Source organism: Bactrocera oleae, chromosome X (assembly GCF_042242935.1).
Source record: "Bactrocera oleae isolate idBacOlea1 chromosome X, idBacOlea1, whole genome shotgun sequence".
NCBI lineage: Eukaryota > Metazoa > Arthropoda > Insecta > Diptera > Tephritidae > Bactrocera > Bactrocera oleae.
In genome coordinates, this window is record NC_091541.1 from 33,846,109 (window position 1) to 33,865,272 (window position 19,164).

Below are 19,164 nucleotides of genomic sequence, written 5' to 3' on the forward strand. Positions count from 1 at the left end.
TTCGCGGAGTACGCGGCGGATAGTTTCAGCATGCATGTTTTTCCTAATTCTTGCTGAACATCTACAACCAATTTTGGAGCCGATAGTTTGGGGTTTACCTTGATTTTTCGAACAATATAGCGCTCGTCGGTAGCACTAAAAATTTTGTTTGGCGCGCTTCTGCCTTTATTTTCCAATCGATTTTCATGTAAATATCGCTCAATGATGTGATGTACAGTGGAGGCACTAAGGTTCACAATTTCACCAATTTTTCGAACCGATTTACAATTTTTAAAATGGTTTATGACCAGTTCACGCTGCTCAATTGTTGTTACTAGAGGAATGGCAGAAAATTACCCCAGAAACCACACAAAAGTTGGTCCAATCAATGCCAACCAGGATCCAGGCTCTTGTTAAGGCGAAAGGCTTTCACACAAAATATTAAAATTTAAGATGGAAAGTGATTTGTTTATGTTATTTTAGAATGAATTGAACTGTATCAAATAAGCTGTGACCTGAAATTAAGCAGTAATTTTAATTTTATATACATATATTTGAAAATGAAATATTTTTGAAATAAATGAAGTAGATTATATATATGAAATTCTTTACTCTATAATATAGCGTTTAAATTTTTCCAATATTCCTTTCAGTTTAGAAAATATTAGGATTCGAAATTTATATCGACTGCTGTATCAAATAAGCTGTGACCCACTGTATGTTCTTGTTATTAGGCACATTTCGCACTTTTTATTGATAGATCCTACCCCACCCCACCATACATCATTTTGAATTTTTTCAGGGTTTTTGTTAGATCTCCACTGTTGACAATGCATGCACATAAAATGTATTAATATAATTATTGTAAAATTAATTTTTTGAGTGTTTTTGTTGTTTATTGTTAATAATTTTGTTATTTAGTTTTAAGGTATATGGGTGAAAATAGACCTCCTGGGGAACCGAACACCCAAAAAAATCGGTAACGCGCCATTTGCATGTTGTTGTTGTTGTTGTAGCGGCAGAATTCTGCCGAGTTGACAGTCCTTGGCCGGAATAAATCTGGGTCCGTTCCGGTTACGTAGACCCGACTGTCGTGGGAACGGCCATTTGCATACTTCATGGTGGTGTGGAAAATGCAATATAGATATAAGGAAATGTACTAAAATCCAACGAAATAAAACATATTATTTGGCACCAAAAAAATCATGTTTTTATTTAAACAAAGTATTTATATTATCAGGTTAGATTTTTAAATTGTTTCAATGAATGCAAATGAAGGAATTGTCCATGATTCTAACTTTTGTTGGTGTTGAGCACTATAATACTGGCCACATATTAGCTTTGGAAACAACTAGATGCACACTAAAACGTTTACTCTGATAAAAGCAATTTGATCGTAGGAGTATGGTAATTTACATATAAACAATTTTGTATCATTTAAAACGTAATGTTTGTTTCACTTTCCAAATCGTTGTCATACATAAATCAGTTTCTAAATTGAAATCACTCTATCGAATTTAAGTACGCAATCTAAAGAATCAGGGCGTCTATTAACGAAATTATATCCTTCCAAAACGATATAAATATCATGCACATTGTGGGCGGGTTAAAATAGCTTTATTATTTTCTACAGGTTTCCTCTGGAAAAAATTATTTTAGTTATTATTCATTATTCTTTATATGGGTCGGCTTTAGAATAACGTCCCACGCTTTCGGGTATAAAATGGGTATGGGCGGATAGAGGAGATCCTCCAGATCAAGAATATATAGATATAGCCGCGGGAAACTTATAGTTTTCGAGATATTTACGTTTAAAGTTGAAAATTTCAACTATTTAAAGTACGTATTTTTGCGATTTAAAATGAATTATACACTTATATTTTTCACTTTTATATCCACTAACACTTGACTAATTCGTTTTTAGAAATTTTTTTTATATTAGATGCTGCAAAAATAGCTTTATTTCAATAATTAAATCATTCTTCAATTTTATTAATTTTGACAATAACAAAATGGTTGTGAATGTCAAAACATCAGTGTTGCCATACTAATATATTTTGTAAACGAAGAAAAATAAAATAAACAGAGACATTGTATCCTAGATACAGGAAACAACGCAAAAAAAAATTTCTGCGCGTAAAAACTTTGGTACACCCCGGTGTTGGATCGACCAGGGTTATTTTTTTAAAGCGCGGCCGAAGGCCTCCAACGCTAAAAGAAGTTCTGCGCGAAAAATATTTTGATACACCCCGGTGTTGGACCGACCAGGGTTATTTTTTTGAAGCGCGGCCGAAGGCCGCCAACGCAAAAAGGAGTTCTGCGCAAAAAAACCTTGATACACCCCGGTGTTGGACCGACCAGGGTTATTTTTATAAAGCGCGGCCGAAGGCCGCCAACGCAAAAAGAAGTTCTACAAGAAAAAAGTAATATTGTCATAGAGGGTATAACATAATACTTAACATCAATGCTTTGTAATAGTTTATTTCTCTAGGTTTTGGATTCCTGTATTTAGGGTATTATCTGTTTTAATTTCTTTCAGTTCAATTACAAAAGATGTCGATAAGGTAACACTGGTTATTTGAAATTTTGCAACCCTTTTGTTATTGTCAGAATTAATAGAATTTAACAATAATTTAATTATTGAATTAAACTTTTTTTGCACTATATAATGTAAAATAAATGTGTACAAACGAATTAGTGAAGTGTTAGTGGATATAAAAGTGGAAAATATAAGTGTGTAATTCATTTTAAATCGCAAAAATACGCACTTTAAATAGTTGAAATTTTCAATTTTAAACGTAAATATCTCGAAAACTATAAGTTTCCCGCGGCTATATCTATATATATTCTTGATCTGGAGGATCTCCTCTATCCGCCCATATCCATTTTATCCCCGAAAGCGTGGGACGTTATACTAAAGTTTTCCCCTTTATATGCACTAATACACACCTGGTTATTGATAAAAATTCTTGTGTGAGCAGTTTTATCAAGAGCAATTAGCATTAAATATTCACTATTTTACGAATATTGTGTTGCAAATTTATAAACCATTGTATACATCTACAAGTAACCAATCCTAAGATTTTCACTAATACACAAGCACATATGTTCTACTTGTTACGGGTTGCCTCAAAAACATTGTATAAATCTACAAGTAACAAATCCTAAGATTTTCACTAATACACATGCAAAAATATCCCACTTGGTACGGGTTGCCTCGAAAATTCTACTACTAAAATCACACTTGGTACGGGTTGCCAACCAATATTCTGCTACTAAAGTCACACTTTGTACGGGTTGCCAAATAATATTCTACTACTAAAACGTCCAAATGACAGAAATCTGCTTTGGTGTGTTGCCGTGTCATGTTTTAAAATTTATAACTTTAAGAATGTTTTTATTTATTTATTTATTTTTTTATTATTTATTAATAAATATATAATAATCTTTTGTTTCGAAAATATTCTTGAAAGTTTTCATTATTATTTCCATTACAAATACATGTTCATAAACAAATTGTTAAACTACATCCTTTTATTTAAAACTCTGTCTCAAAAAAAGGCATATTCGATCAGGTGATCACGGCTGTTTCACACACATAGGAAAACAGCTGATTTTTTGGCTACTTGTAGGCTTATACAATGCTCAAAAATTCTACAACTAAAGTCACACTTGGTACGGGTTGCCTATTAATATACTACTACTAAAGTCACACTTGGTACAGGTTGCCTACTAATATTCTGCTACTAAAACCAGAGAACGTATATGATAGAGAAGGTTCATGGTGTGCCGATTGTCAAAATTTTCCTCTTGACGGAGGGTTACTCGCCAACTTAAGAGGATCTCACCTCAAACAAATTATAAGCGGATTTCACCAAAATTTTACCCCTGCGGAGCGCAAAGCAGAATTGAGCATTTTGAATGTTAAATGAGAAAAATAATGCTAAATTCTATGCTAAGAAATGTACGCTTACAGATTCGTATATTTACAATGCGCAACCGACTTTGCATATAATTTTAAGATATTCTGCATATACAGGGCGGCTCACGAATCGTGCTACAAAAATTAACCGTAATAAGATTCTTTTTAGTCAATGCATTACATACATTTTTTTTATTGTATAGAAAATTTTATTTTATTTAAGCAATTAATTATTCCTCCATGCTCAACCACGCATATGCGACACCTAATTCGGGATTGCATCATCTATCTATTTAATGGACTGCTTCAGTTCAGTCAGATTTCTGGGCTTGATTTTGTACACCTCTTGCTTGACATAACCCGATAAGAAAAGACGAAGCGGTCCCAAATATTCTTATTCAAATATATATGTATAATTATGTTGGATGTAAACAAATATGAAAGTACCCATTATAATTGTTAATTTGTCTATATGCAACGTATGTATGTAAATATGTACACTCATTGTTTCATGGGAAATCTCCGTTGCCCTGGACAACCAATGGCCGAAGCTCACGTTTTTTGTTTTCTTGTCAAAGAGTCACTGTGTCGAAGGACTGACGCGACGACAAAGCGTCACAACATTGTGTTGTTGGTAGAAAATCCGAGCTGTGCCGAAAAAATATTAACGAACGGCCGCCGATTGTCACCGCTTCCCTTGCCGCTCTAACAGCTTTGCCCACAAATCATCGTAAATATGTATGTTTATATATGAGCATGCATACATATCGACGTAGATTTTTGTGAGACACGGAAAAATATTTTAAAATTGTAAAATATTTTAAATCGACAAAAGCTTTGTTGCCAGTTTTGTCAATTTTTTCTGTGTTTTGTGGGCTTGCGTGGTTGCAACTTTTCCCTTCCAGAGGGAATATCAGAAATTTGTTCAGTTTATGATTTTTAGCTTTTGCCATCGTCGCGAAAAGAAGCTTGTAGGCAAAAGCATACTCGGGGGGATGTGAGGGTATCTGTTTTTATGAATGAAGCGAGGTTGCTTGTTAAAAGTACGCCTGCGTTCATGAATGAAAATGTTGTTGTTTAGTAATTTACTATAAATTTGGGCTTCGCCTATTTGGCTGACATATTGACTTGTGAAGATTGTTGTTTTTGTAGAACAATGTTTGTAGTTTTTGCGGGTGACATATTTACATGTGTACGCACACACATATGTAGGTTGGTTTGTGTATGCATTATTTGTTCGGCAATTTTATGTAGATACATATATGCGTGTACATATAAATCAATGCGCGCACGTATAGTGTATTGATAAGTGATAAAATCATGATTTGACTTTCTGAATGCGTACATTCAAATACATACGTACATACATATGACTATTAGATTAATATGATAAAAGATGTACATACATATGTACATATATTGTAATAAATTCAATCTCTATTATTATAATATAAACTATTTAGTATGAATGTATATTAGGTAAAAACTAAATAAAACAAGTAAGGAAGGGCTAAGTTCGGATGTAACCGAACATTTTATACTCTCGCAAAGTCAAATGGTATACTCGTTTGAGATTTCTTTGTGGATTGACTGATATTTTCGGTAGAAGGTCAACTATAGGCACTGGGGTCCACATATTTAGTACTTAGGGGTTTGAACAGTTTTGGTTCGATTTAGACAATTTTTGGCCGCAAGGTGGCATACTTTAATTGCATTATTTACGCAAAGTTTTACCCCGATATAATCATTGTTACCTGATTTGCATAGTGGAAAGTGAAAGAATCAGATGGAATTGAAAATGGTGTTACGTGGGAAGTAAGCGTGGTTGTAGTCCGATTTCGCCCATTTTCGCACTATGACATAGAAACATGAAAAGAACGTTATGCACCGAATTTGGTTGAGTAAACATTATTTACTATTTAGTACGTTGTTTGGTTTATTATTATGTTGTTTATAAATTGTACCCAATTTTTCTACTCTCGCAACATGTTGCTACAGAGTATAACAGTTTTGTTCACCTAACAGTTGTTTGTATCACCTAAAACTAATCGAGTTAGATATAGGGTTATGTATATAAAAATGATCAGGATGAAGAGACGAGTTGAAATCCGGGTGACTGTCTGGCCGTCCGTGCAAGCTGTAACTTGAGTAAATATTGAGATATCTATATGAAACTTGGTACACATGTTTCTTGGTACAGTAAGACGGTTGGTATTGCAGATGGGCGTAATCGGACCACTGCCACGCCCACAAAACACCATTAATCAAAAACAAATAAATTATCATAACTAAGCTCCGCAATAAGATACAAGACTGTTATTCGTTCAAGCAACAAATGATTATATCGGCGTAAAACTTTGCGTGAATAACACGTTTAAAGTATGCCACCTTGTGACCAAAAATTCTTTAAATCGAACCAAAACTGTTCAAGCCCCTAGGTACTGAATATGTGGACCCCAGTACCTATAGTTGACTTTTTACCGTAAATATCGGCCATTGTGTAAGATATATAATTGAAATTCATATAATAGAATAAATAAATGAAACTATCGATAATAGTATGTCTTTGTTTCAAAAATGGGTTGAATCGGATCAATAGTTCTTGTAGCCCTCATATATCTAATATAAATATTTTTTAACTTCCGCGTGACTTTATACCGCATATGTGAGTTATCTCAATGAAAATGAGAGAGCGTGTTTTACTCATAACAAGATCAAATCGGGTGAAAATTTTCCTTAGCCCCCATGTAACAAATATCAGGATTTTCGAACATTCGTCTGACTTTACTCCAATTGATTGGTGATGGTATGTGAGGTACCTTAATGAAACAGTGGGAGCATTTTATTAGTCTGTGGCATGTTAGTAGTATGTGGTATTGGAAAAAATTAATAAAATCGGGTTAATACTACCCTCAAATTCCATATACTACTTATAATGCTTTTCGTTATTTTAACCAGTTTTATGCCGAATATTTCGGTCAGTGAGTATTAATATTTTTTTTATATACAAAAGTGCTTCAAAATATGTTCTCGAGTATAGCTGAGCAATGTCAAAATTAATATATTTCTCTATCCCCAATATATATATGATTTCCGTCTTTCCACCTGACTTTACACCGTTCCGGTTGATCAACGTGATATAATATTTTAACGAAATTAAGTGGAAAAGATTTCTTAAAAATTATGTGGTTTGATGCTGAATTAGAATTAAATTAGTATATACTAAGTCTAAACCTCACACCTTCATATAATGAATTCCGATTCTCTGGTTGACGTTTGCCACCTAAGCTTATAATATAAAATTTAGCCACTTTGGTGGAGTTAATATCACATTCATACTTATGTATATCTCACTTCAAGCAATAAAACTGAGACTAAGTTTATGGCCTTTAATATAAGTCAAGAAGATACCAAATTTGATTGTAATTTAATCACGATACATATCATTTAATAATGGATGTTTAATTCAACATTTTTTAATATACGGTTTGGAGGAATTTTCTGGTCTTTGATTTTCCCAGCTCACATGTACTACTTATGGTATAATTTTTTTCGTCAATTTGATAATTTAATGAAATTAAATGGACAGTTCTTCTTAAAAATAATGTATATCGCTGCATATGAATGAAATTGGTCTAGACTTTGTATAAACTTTATAACCCTAATATACTGATTTCCGCTCCTCTGGTACAACAGCAACCTCATATACCCCACATATTAAATCTAACCCCTTTGATTTAGTTTATATCACATATACCATGTTTGAGTTAAATAGCTGCTTTTTATAAAAGTTAACATTTCGGAGAAAAAATAGTATTGACACAAAATAAATCTATGATCAATAACATAAGTTAATAAGATACCAAATAATAATCGAGTAATGAATGTTTAATTCTTTCGCAACATTTTTATACTTTCGCAACATGTTGCAACAGAGTATAGTTTTGTTCACCAAAGAGTTGTTTGCATCACCTAAAGTGATAGATATAGATTTCTATATACATATATTTCTTCTAATATTTGGTGATAATCAGTGGTTAGGTATATTTTCTCAGCCATCATGTTGAACTTATTATAAAATATACCAGACAACAATGCTAAAAAAGTTTCTTAGAGTGCTGGACTTTGTATAGAGCAAAAAAATCTTTCTAGAAAAAGTTGCCTGAAATAAATATTAGTAATGTAGTATCAAAAGGGCTAAAGACCCTTTTTATGTGGTTATAGATAAACTGCGACTCCATCGGTTTACATGCTACTGTCTATTATTTCAGTTTTGCGACACATTTTAATATGAAGGTCATGAGGTGAACTGTAAACTCAAGAAAATTACATTTTTACCTAGCGCCGTTGGCAGCTTATGAAAGGTTTAGAAAATCGACATACCTGCTCTACATATGTGTATACCATACTTAATTATATGTAAGTTATTGTTAATTTAGCCTTCATGGGTAGACCCTTCAAAATAGGTACCATAGATCCCCCTGTTTTAGAAAGCGTTTAACAAAAGTAATTTACGGAGGGGTTTTGCGAGAACTTAATTTCAATACAATGAAATAAACTACTTATTTCTAAAATATAAATATAACTAAATATTATGTATTATTATGTTAGTGAATAGCTAAGTAATATATAGGTATACAAAAGTACGTAAGCTGTACCAACATGTTGCAAGAGTATAATAAATATCAGTACACTGTGTTTGTAGTTTCAGTTTCACTAGATGTCTTTACAAGCAAAGTGCTTTATTCAAACTAAGTTTAGTGTATTACACAGTACAGTGTATAGTGACGAGCAATAGCATAGCAAGGACTTACAAGGAATTACAGTGAAAGAGAGCACCTAGGATCCAACTTTTAACACCCGGACGGACTGAATTATATAAGTATTATCTATAAGTATTTTATATATTAATCCATTTATTATTAATTAATTATGCCTAGATTAAGTAGAAAATCTATATTACTAAGTCGTCTTCAGAATAGAAGACGTATGAGAGTTCTTCGTGCAAACTCTTTATATAGAGATAGTGAGCAGTCACAAAATACTGTAAGTCACGCTAATCGTAGATTAGATTCCGATGTACGTCTGTCCGAACCAATTATCAATACAAATCAACATAGAACCAGGCGGAAAAATCCGCAAATTCGCTCTGAAGAGCAAATAAGAGATACTCGACTGGTTCGATCTGTTGAGCAAGTTGCAAATACTGTTCAACATAGAACAAGGCGGCAAGATCCCCAAATTCGCTCTAAAGAGCAAATAAGAAATACTCGAGGTCATAAGTCTCGGCGTGAAGACCCCGAGGTTCGATCTGTTGAGCAAATTGCAAATACTGTTCAACATAGAACAAGGCGGCAAGATCCGCAAATTCGCTCTGAAGAGCAAATAAGAGATACTCGAGGTCATAGGTCTCGGCGTGAAGACCCCGAGGTTCGATCTGTTGAGCAAGTTGCAAATACTGTTCAACATAGAACAAGCCGGCAAGATCCCCAAATTCGCTCTGAAGAGCAAATAAGAAATACTCGAGGTCATAGATCTCGTCGAGAAAATCCTGAGGTACGTTATGATGAACAAAGTAGGAACACTAGGGATCATAGAGAACTTCGAGCAAGAAATCCGGAGTATAGGAATTTAGAGCGCAGTGATAGAGAAACACAACGTCGACAGCTTAGTAGGAGGGGTATGAGGGAAGAAATTTTAAATCAGAGACGTCTTAGACAAGGTCAAGTTCGCCTTCGTAGAGATAACCCACTCAATAGACAAATTGAAAACCAAAGGCAGTCGCAACGAATCCGATTAACGAGAGAAAATAATGTTATAGAAACTGATAACAGTGGCAATTTAACAGATTTCAATAACATTTATTTCCAAAATATAAATAAGGACCCTACTTTTCTTTTTAATGCAAAAATCTCCTTCAGAAGATGGACAATTTTTGTGCTACTTGCAAAAATGCGATTGTTAAAAAGAACGTTCCAAAAATAAGTTTAGCTAACGGTCTAGATTTCCTGAAATACCGGATTGTTTGAAAGGTTTAACCCCAATTGAAGAACGTCTCATAATGCCTAGATTGCCTTTACTGACAATCCGTCCGTTAGGATATCAAGGTCAGAGTTTGCTCAAAGGTGCTGTTGTTAATATACCCATTTCTGTTAACAATATTGTGACATCTCTACCAAGGTCCTTTGATGAGGCTCATGTTATAAAAATTCACTTAAGAAGGCGTTTTGAATACAATCATGATTACATGATCGATACCATACGCCCCGCAAAGATTACGGAAGCTTTGCAGTTCTTAGCGAATACCCCTCGGTATCGTGAGCACAATATACATAATAATGAAAACTGGATTTCAGAATTTAATAACCAAGAAGAAGTTCCGTTTGTTGCATCTGCAGAGGATTCCCGATTGGTTCAATCTTTTCATGCGGCACAAACTTCTCATGACAATCCCTCAGGTAATAATATTCCCACGGGTCTTTTACCTTCAGAGCTAAATCCAGGCGGCCAAGAAACTCTTTTGGACAATATTCCTGTAGAAAACTTAGACTATAACCATTTAGTTATAGCGCCAGGTGAAGGACAAAGACCACTTGACATAATTCAAGATAATAATTCAGAAGAGTTGCCATTTGGAACAATATACGTTGGACACCTGCGCCCTGGGAAGCTGAGAAGAAAAAGGCAATCGCTATGATTCGCCAATTTGGGCTTCCAACCTTCTTTATCACTTTATCGGCTGCAGAATCTCAGTGGGTTGAGCTTTTGGTCATCCTCTCTAAAACTGTTGATTTTAAAGATATTTCGAAAGAGGAAGCCAACAGTTTAACAACCCAAGATAGATATCGCTTAATTCGGTCAGACGTGGTTACTTGTGCTAGATATTTTGACTACCGCTATCGACAAATTCCTAAGCTTTTTAAAGATAACGCCGGCATTTTTGGAGAGCATTTTGTTACAAATTTCTACTGGAGAGTGGAGTTTCAATAGAGAGGTTCCCCGCATGTACATGGCATGTATTGACTTAATAATGCTCCCAGGATCAACCTTCAAGATCCTGAGACATTCCCTGATGTCATTAGTTTTATTGACAATTATATTTCTACCGATGGTTCGATCAGCCACTTAGAAAATTATTTGGGTTATCAAAAGCATAACCACAGTCGGTCTTGTACTGGGAAATAAGAGGACAACAGTTTTGTCGTTTTGGTATACCACATCCACCAAGGCCTTCAACGCAAATACTGTTACCTCTTACAGAGTCAAAATTCAGAAAGACACAAGGAAAACTTTTTCAAAATTCAAAACGTTTTAAATTCAAATATGACTACGGAAGACATTTCTAATTTAAACGATTTTGAACACTTCCTGCCTGAAGGTAGAATAAATATGTCTTTTGATGACTATTTGTTAGCCCTTAGGTCAAGTTTAACAAAACCCAAAATTTTTCTAAAAAGAAAATTACAGGATCGTTTTATAAACGCTTATGATCCTCTGATTTTGGAACTCCATAGAGCAAATATGGATATCCAATATATACTGGATGCATATGCTTGCTCTTCATATATAATTAATTATATTAGCAAGTCTAACAGGGGAATTTCTAGGCTCTTAAATGAAGCTATATCAGAGGTAAATGCTGGAAATTATACTATTAAGCAAAAACTTAAACATATAGGTCACAAATTTATATCAGGCACAGAAATATCTGCACAAGAAGCAGTATATTGCTGCATTGGGCTCCATCTTTCGGAAGCAAGTAATGCAGAAATATTTTTAAATACCTCTCGACCTGAGGAACGTGTTCGAATGGTAAAACCTAGAGCGGAACTTCAGAACCTTCCTTCAGGTTCGACTGAAATATTCGTAGCCGGTATTTTAGACCGTTATGTTCAAAGATCCGATCAGTTAGTAACTCTTTGTTTAGCTGATTTTGCATCTAGGTATAAATATTTTAAATCTAGTAGAAGAGCACAAGATAGTGATCATGAAGAAGAAGAGAGGGAAGACGATAATTTACCAGAAAGCGGGGTTGTCATGCCTCTTAAAGACGGTAGAGGTTTTGTGAAAAAACGTACCAAACCTTGTATTATTCGGTATAGAAGGTTTAACCCAGATTTGGCCAGAGTTGAGTATTTCCGCGAAATGTTAATGCTTGATAACACATCGTATTATAATTGAGGAAAATCAAAGAAAACATGATGTTTTTGAGCAAAGAGAACTTGAAAATGTCTTTATAATGAAATAGACTTGGACGAAGGTGCTCAAAATGAACTACCTATCGTGGAAAATGAGTTCAGAGTGTTGGCACTTCCAGAAATAAACCCAAATATAAATTTGGTGGACTTGCATGGCGAAGATTCAACAGATAATGGCACTGAATCTGATTGCAATATTAGACTTATTAAACTACCCCCTTTAATTCCAAATGAGAAATTATTTTCTTTAGTTCAAAGTCTAAATACTAAGCAAAGAACCTATTTGACACATTTGATGCACCACCTAAAAACAAATCTCCCATTTTATGAGTTCATTGGCGGCGGTGCAGGTGTAGGAAAGAGTCGTTTGATATCTGCAATATATCAAGCTCTTAACCATCGTTACAATTCTACACCTGGATCCAATCCAAGTTCCTTAAAAGTTCTTCTTTGCGCACCTACGGGTAAAGCAACATTCGGAATAGGTGGAATGACCCTTCATTCAATATTCTCTTTACCTGTTAATCAGTTAAATAGAGAGTTGAGGCCACTTAGCAATGACACAGTGAATTCATTGTATTCCAGACTTATCGATTTAAAATTAATCATAATTGATGAAATATCGATGGTAGGTGCTCGTATGTTTAGCTCTGTTGATGCGAAATTAAAACAAATTTTCAAAACAGACAGCCCCTTCGGTGGTATACCGATCATAGTGTTTGGTGATTTGAAGCAACTCTCACCTGTTGGAGATAGGTGGATATTCTCTCCTAATCCCAATGATGCATACAGCACTGTAGTTGGTTCCCCTTTGTGGGAGTTATTTAAATACTTTGAATTAACAGAGATAATGAGACAACGGGAGGATCAGGCCTTTGCAATTGCATTAAATCATATGGCATCTGGTACTATGACAAATGAGGACATATCACTCATTGAAACTCGAGTAGTTAATTTCGAAGAAGTTCCCGATGATCCCATACATTTATTTTGGTCCAATGAAGAGACAAATAATTTCAATGCCCTTAAGCTCAGTCGAATCCCAACAGAAGCTTACCTTTCAACTGCAAAAGACTCAGTTAAAGGAATTAGTATAAATGAAAATGATAATATTTTGAAAAGAGTTAAACTTTTTTTTTTAAACTTCTGAAACGCAGGGACTGCCCTATGAATTGACACTAAAAACCTCCGCCAAATATATGATTACAGTGAACATAAAAACGTGTGATGGCTTGGTTAATGGGGCAGCTGGACAACATATGCAAATTGATTTCCATTGTTCTTTTCCAACAATTCTGTGGATTAAATTTTTGGAACCTTCTGTTGGTTTGATAGCACGATCAAAAACGCCTCATCCTCTAGAACGTTCTTGGACACCAATTGAAAAAGTTCTAAAATCTTTTCAATATAAAAGAAATGAACAAATTTCAATTGAAAGAAATCAGTTTCCAGTTGTTCCGGCTGAGGGAATAACTATTCATAAAAGTCAGGGTGCACATATAATAAAGTTGTAGTTCATACTCGACCCAGAATGCCTAGAGCTTCAATATATGTCGCTTGTAGTCGAGCTACTTCTGCAGAAGGTCTATTCATCATAGGAAATTTTATTCCTCCTAACAAATTTTCTGAATCGGATCCCGTATTTAGGGAACTGAGGGAATTGAACACAAATAAAGCTTTGACCACAAGTTTAAATTTTATGATTTCCCGAACATCAGGACATCAAATTTTATTCCATAATGTTCAGAGTCTTCACGCTCACATTAATGATATAAAAAGCGACTGTTTGATGCTATCTTCAGATATTTTATGTTTTGTAGAAACTTGGAGTTATCCTTGCGAAAGTTTTGATATACCAGGATTTACTCCAATTAACGAGCTGAGGATAGATAGCACGGAAACAAGCAACAGAAATAAACGGGGCATTATAATATATGCAAAGCATAGTATTGCTTGCTCTATAGAATCAAAGGCTGTAAGGAGAATTTATTCAGGCCGCAAAGTTTTAGAAGCGGTTTTGTTTAAATGTTTCAATATTAATATTCTCGTTCTATATAGAAATTCAGCTTTCTCTGTCAGACAATTAATTGTAGAACTTCAGGAAGTCCTTACTTCTGAGTTAGGCAATCAAAATGTGCTAATTGTTGGAGATTTTAACATTTGTTTAATGTCTACAGGGCTGCAATAAGAAATCTGCTCCAAGAAAAAAACTTTAGTTCCCTGCTTGGTGCAGAATATTCAACTACACCTGCCGGTACACAAATTGATTGGGCATTTTCAAACATGGATCCTTCCCGTGTAAATGCAATTACTTTTGAGACAGTACACAGCTATCATGACAGTATTTGTGTCTCTATTTCGAACTAAAGTTTTCAGACTTAGTGCAGTAGTTCTTCATTTTTGTTTCCAAATATAATCGAATTGGAATGGTATAGGAATTTTGACAGTCGGTTTTAAGACAATTTTAAGAAAAATATGTAAATAATCTAATTAAGAAAATTTAAATCATATATACATAATTTGTTGTTATATATGACATTATTGTATAAATATATGATAGAAATTAAATAGTATAAGGAAAAAAGAAATATAATTTGGATATATGTATAAGAATATCTACAAAAATTTATGTTTAATATTGTAAATATTATATACAAATTAATATAATAATATTATATCATTTTTAAAGTTGTTAATATTTATTATTTTTAAGCTAAACATGTATAATAATATCGATATAATAAATAAAAAATGTTATTCATTGTCCAAAAACGATTTGTTTTCATACTTCTCAATACAGTTGTAATGCATTCTATATAAAATCAATTATAAGCGTATACAAAAAGCACAAGAACGATTTCTCATAATTTGAGTAAATTTAGTTTACAAATTGCTCTAATTATTTTCACTGTGAGTGAAAAGTAAATAACTAAGGCAACAGTTCCTACTTCTAATTATTAAAATATATAAAGAAGTCTCAAACGAATATACCATTTAACTTTGCGAGAGTATAAAATGTTCGGTTACATCCGAACTTAGCCATTCCTTACTTGTTTGTATATATTTTCGATTTTATTGAAATTAATACAAGAAGATTGTTTTGTCACGTATTTGTTAATGAGTACAATTGAATTGTACCTGGTTTTATATATTCATTTTGGTTTTCGTTCAAGGTTAGTATTTCGACTTATATAATCAATGTAATTACTATTCATGAAGTGTACCTGATTTTATATATTATATATATATTTTTTTATACTCTCGCAACCTGTTGCTACAGAGTATAGTAGTTTTGTTCACCTAACGGTTGTTGGGTAACTAATCGAGTTAGATATAGGGTTATATATATATATATATAAATGATCAGGATGAAGAGACGAGTTGAAATCCAGGTGACTGTCCGTCCGTCCGTCTGTACAAGCTGTAACTTGAGTAAAAATTGAGATATCTTTATCATGTTTTCTGGTACGGTAACACTGTTTTTATTGCAGATGGGCGTAATCGGACAACTGCCACGCCCACAAAACGCCATTGATCAAAAACAAATAAATTGCTATAACTAAGCTCCACAACAAGATACAATACTCTTATTGGTATACAGGATCACATTAGGGAGGGGCATCCGTAGTTTCAATTTTTTTTAAAGTGGGTGTGGTCCCGCCCCTAACAGGTTTAATGTGTATATCTCCTATACCACTGCAGCTATAATACAATAACAAAATTCACTGGGAACAAATGTTTTTAGCATCTCTATCGACGGTATGAAAATGGGTAAAATCGGGTGACAACCCCGCCCCATATAGCGGTATAACTACTAAAAGCGCGATAAATCAAGCACTAAACACGGCAGAGACATTAAATTTTACCTCCGGGATGGTAAGAGGTGACTTGATAGGAATTGTGTTCAAAATTATACAGTGGGCGTGGCACCGCCCACTTTTAGGTGAAAGCCCATATCTTGGGATCTTTTTAACCGATTTCAACCTAATTTGATACATAACATTCTTATCATATTTCTATGTTATAGTGCGAAATCGGATTACAACCTTACCTATTTCCTATATAACCCCATTTTATATTCCATCTATTTCTTTCACTTTCCACTATGCAAAACAAGCAACAATGATTGTATCGGGGCAAAACTTTGCGTGAATAATGCGTTTAAAGTATGCCACTTTGAGTACCCCCTAGGTACTGAATATGTGGACCCCAGTGCCTACCGTTGACTTTTTACCGAAAATATCGGTATAAAGTATGCCACTTTGAGTACCCCCTAGGTACTGAATATGTGGACCCCAGTGCCTACCGTTGACTTTTTACCGAAAATATCGGTGAGTGTGTAATATATAGGTATATAATTGAAATACATATACTAAAATAAATCTATAATCAATACAAGGATCAATACTTCCTTTAATATAAAATTTTGCCAACACCTGAAGTAATTTCCCGAACTTAAAACTTCTTCTTCTTCTTACTTGTACTAGTTATATATGTTATGAAAAGTAGATTGATTTAGAACTGTTAATATTATACGGGTGATCTGGGGATCCAAATACTCAAAAAAGATCGGTAACACGACAATATTGCATGCTTAGAGAAGGTGAGGAAAAACAATAAATATGCAATAAAATTTTGTTTCGAAAATATTTTTGATAGTTTTCATTAACGTTTTCCACTACAAATACCTGTTCCCAAAAATATTCTTAAACTACATTCCTTTTATATACATCTCTGTGTCAAAAAAGGCATATTTCAATCAGGTGATCTCAGCTGTGGGGAAAACTTTAGTATACCGTCCCAGGCTTTCGGGGATAAAATGGGTATGGGCGGATAGAGGAGATCCTCCAGATCAAGAATATATATAGCCGCGGGAAACTTATAGTTTTCGAGATATTTACGTTTAAAGTTGAAAATTTCAACTATTTAAATAAAATACGCATTTTTTCGATTTCAAAAGAATTATACACTTATATTTTCCACTTTTATAACTTTATATATATTATATTATATATTTTTCGCGCAGAACTCCTTTTTGCGTTGTTTCCTGTATCTAGGGTGTAATCTCTCTATTTATTTTATTTTTCTTCATATATATTAGTATGACAACACTGGTGTTTTGACATTTAGAACCATTTTGTTATTGTCAAAATTAATAAAATTGAAGAATGATTTAATTTGAAATAAAGCTATTTTTGTAGCATCTAATATAAAAAAAATTTCTAAAAACGAAATAGTCAAGTGTTAGTGGATATAAAAGTGAAAAATATAATTGTATAATTCATTTTAAAACGCAAAAATATGTACTTTAAATAGTTGAAATTTTCAATATATTCTTGATCTGGAGGATCTCCTCTATCCGCTTATACCAATTTTATCCCCGAAAGCCTGGGACGGTATACTAAAGCCGACCCCAGCTGTGTTACACACATAGGAAAACAGCTGATTCTTTTATTACTTGTAGGGTTATACAAAGAATTCACTACAAGTATATCACCGATTAGCCGTGCTGGTGGGTAACTATGTACATATATACCATACTTAAAAACACTCACATTGTAATATTTATGTATGTGAAACTTGAAATTCTCTTTTACACTGTGTACTATATTTTAGTTGGCTGCCATTTTATTTATTTTGTTATTGCTGCTCTGAATCATTTTTAATATGGCACTTATTTGATATGAATTATACACATAGTCATATTAATCCCTAGTCAGGTTTTTTATACTAATATTAAGTGACTCTTGAACTTGAATACATTTAACAACTTTGAAGTAATTATTGCCGCAGTTTTTAATCGATGTATTTCAAATTTGTTTTGACACTGTTTGATTGTTATCGCAAATGTTTTTAAAATGCCTCACGTTCTCAACTTTGTATCGGATACACGGGTTGGTCAATGTATAAATCTACAAGTAACAAATCCTAAGATTTTCACTAATACACATGCAAAAATATACCACTTGGTACGGGTTGCCTCGAAAATTCAACTACTAAAATCACACTTGGTACGGGTTGCCAACCAATATTCTGCTACTAAAGTCACACTTTGTACGGGTTGCCAACCATATTCTAATACTAATACGTCCAAATGACAGAAATCTGCTATAGTGTGTTGCCGTGTCATGTTTTAAAATTTATAACTTTAAGAATGTTTTCATTCCATATTCAACATTTTTCGGTTGTTTTCATTCCTAAAGATTAAATTTGCATAGTATTATTATTTAAATTAGTATTTATTGTATTGAAATATTATTAAATGTTTCCAATTTTATCTTTTTTAACTCACATGTTCATGTTTTGGTGAGTGAAAATTCTCTGTCTGTTGAATATTTAAATTCTTAGTTACCGGTTTAGTCCTGAGGAACCGAACACCCAGAAAAGATCGGTAACGCGTCTATATTGCAACCTCAGAGGTGGTGAGGAAAAGCAATAAATATATAATAATCTTATGTTACGAAAATATTCTTGAAAGTTTTCATTATTATTTCCATTACAAATACATGTTCATAAACAAATTGTTAAACTACATCCTTTTATTTAAAACTCTGTCTCAAAAAAAGGCATATTCGATCAGGTGATCACGGCTGTTTCACACACATAGGAAAACAGCTGATTCTTTGGCTACTCGTAAGCTTATACAAAGGTTTGTATACACATGATTATTAGAAAGTATAACTGAAAAGCTAGAAGTGTGCAATGCCATGTATACAAATTACAGTGGCAACTCTGCTCAAATGAAAACAACTGATTTCTACGTTGTCACTACGCGCATAACTTTTGACAAATTTCGTTTGATACGGACGGCGAGTACGGAAGGGCGGCACTTCGGTCACTAACTGAAGCATAATTCCTGGATGAGCCGTAAGGTATAACTTAGCCATACATATTTACACCATTACACCATCCCGTATATCCGATACAAAGCTGTGAAGGTAAGGTATTTAAAAATCATTCACTATAACAATCAAACAGGGACAAAACAAATGTTAAATCATTTTATAATCCCTCAAGTAACCAAAGAATCAGCTGTTTTCCTATGTGTGTGAAACAGCCGTGATC

The 19,164-nt window shown here is 33.7% G+C and overlaps 1 protein-coding gene across 4 annotated transcripts in view; it reads right to left on the reverse strand.

Annotated features, from left to right (window-relative positions):
* Nucleotides 1-18,074, reverse strand: part of LOC106621830 (tetratricopeptide repeat protein 39B) — a 53,708-nt gene extending 35,634 nt beyond the window's left edge. For 3 of the 4 annotated variants that reach the window (XM_070112632.1, XM_070112631.1, XM_036376716.2), the window contains exon 1: nt 17,655-18,069. In XM_070112632.1, the coding sequence (XP_069968733.1) occupies nt 17,655-17,656 (2 nt within the window). In that variant the 5' untranslated portion in view covers nt 17,657-18,069. Of the gene's footprint in view, nt 1-17,654 lie in introns of all 4 variants that reach the window. The other variant, XM_036376719.2, reaches the window with a different exon arrangement.
* Between the last annotated feature and the right edge of the window lie 1,090 nt (nt 18,075-19,164).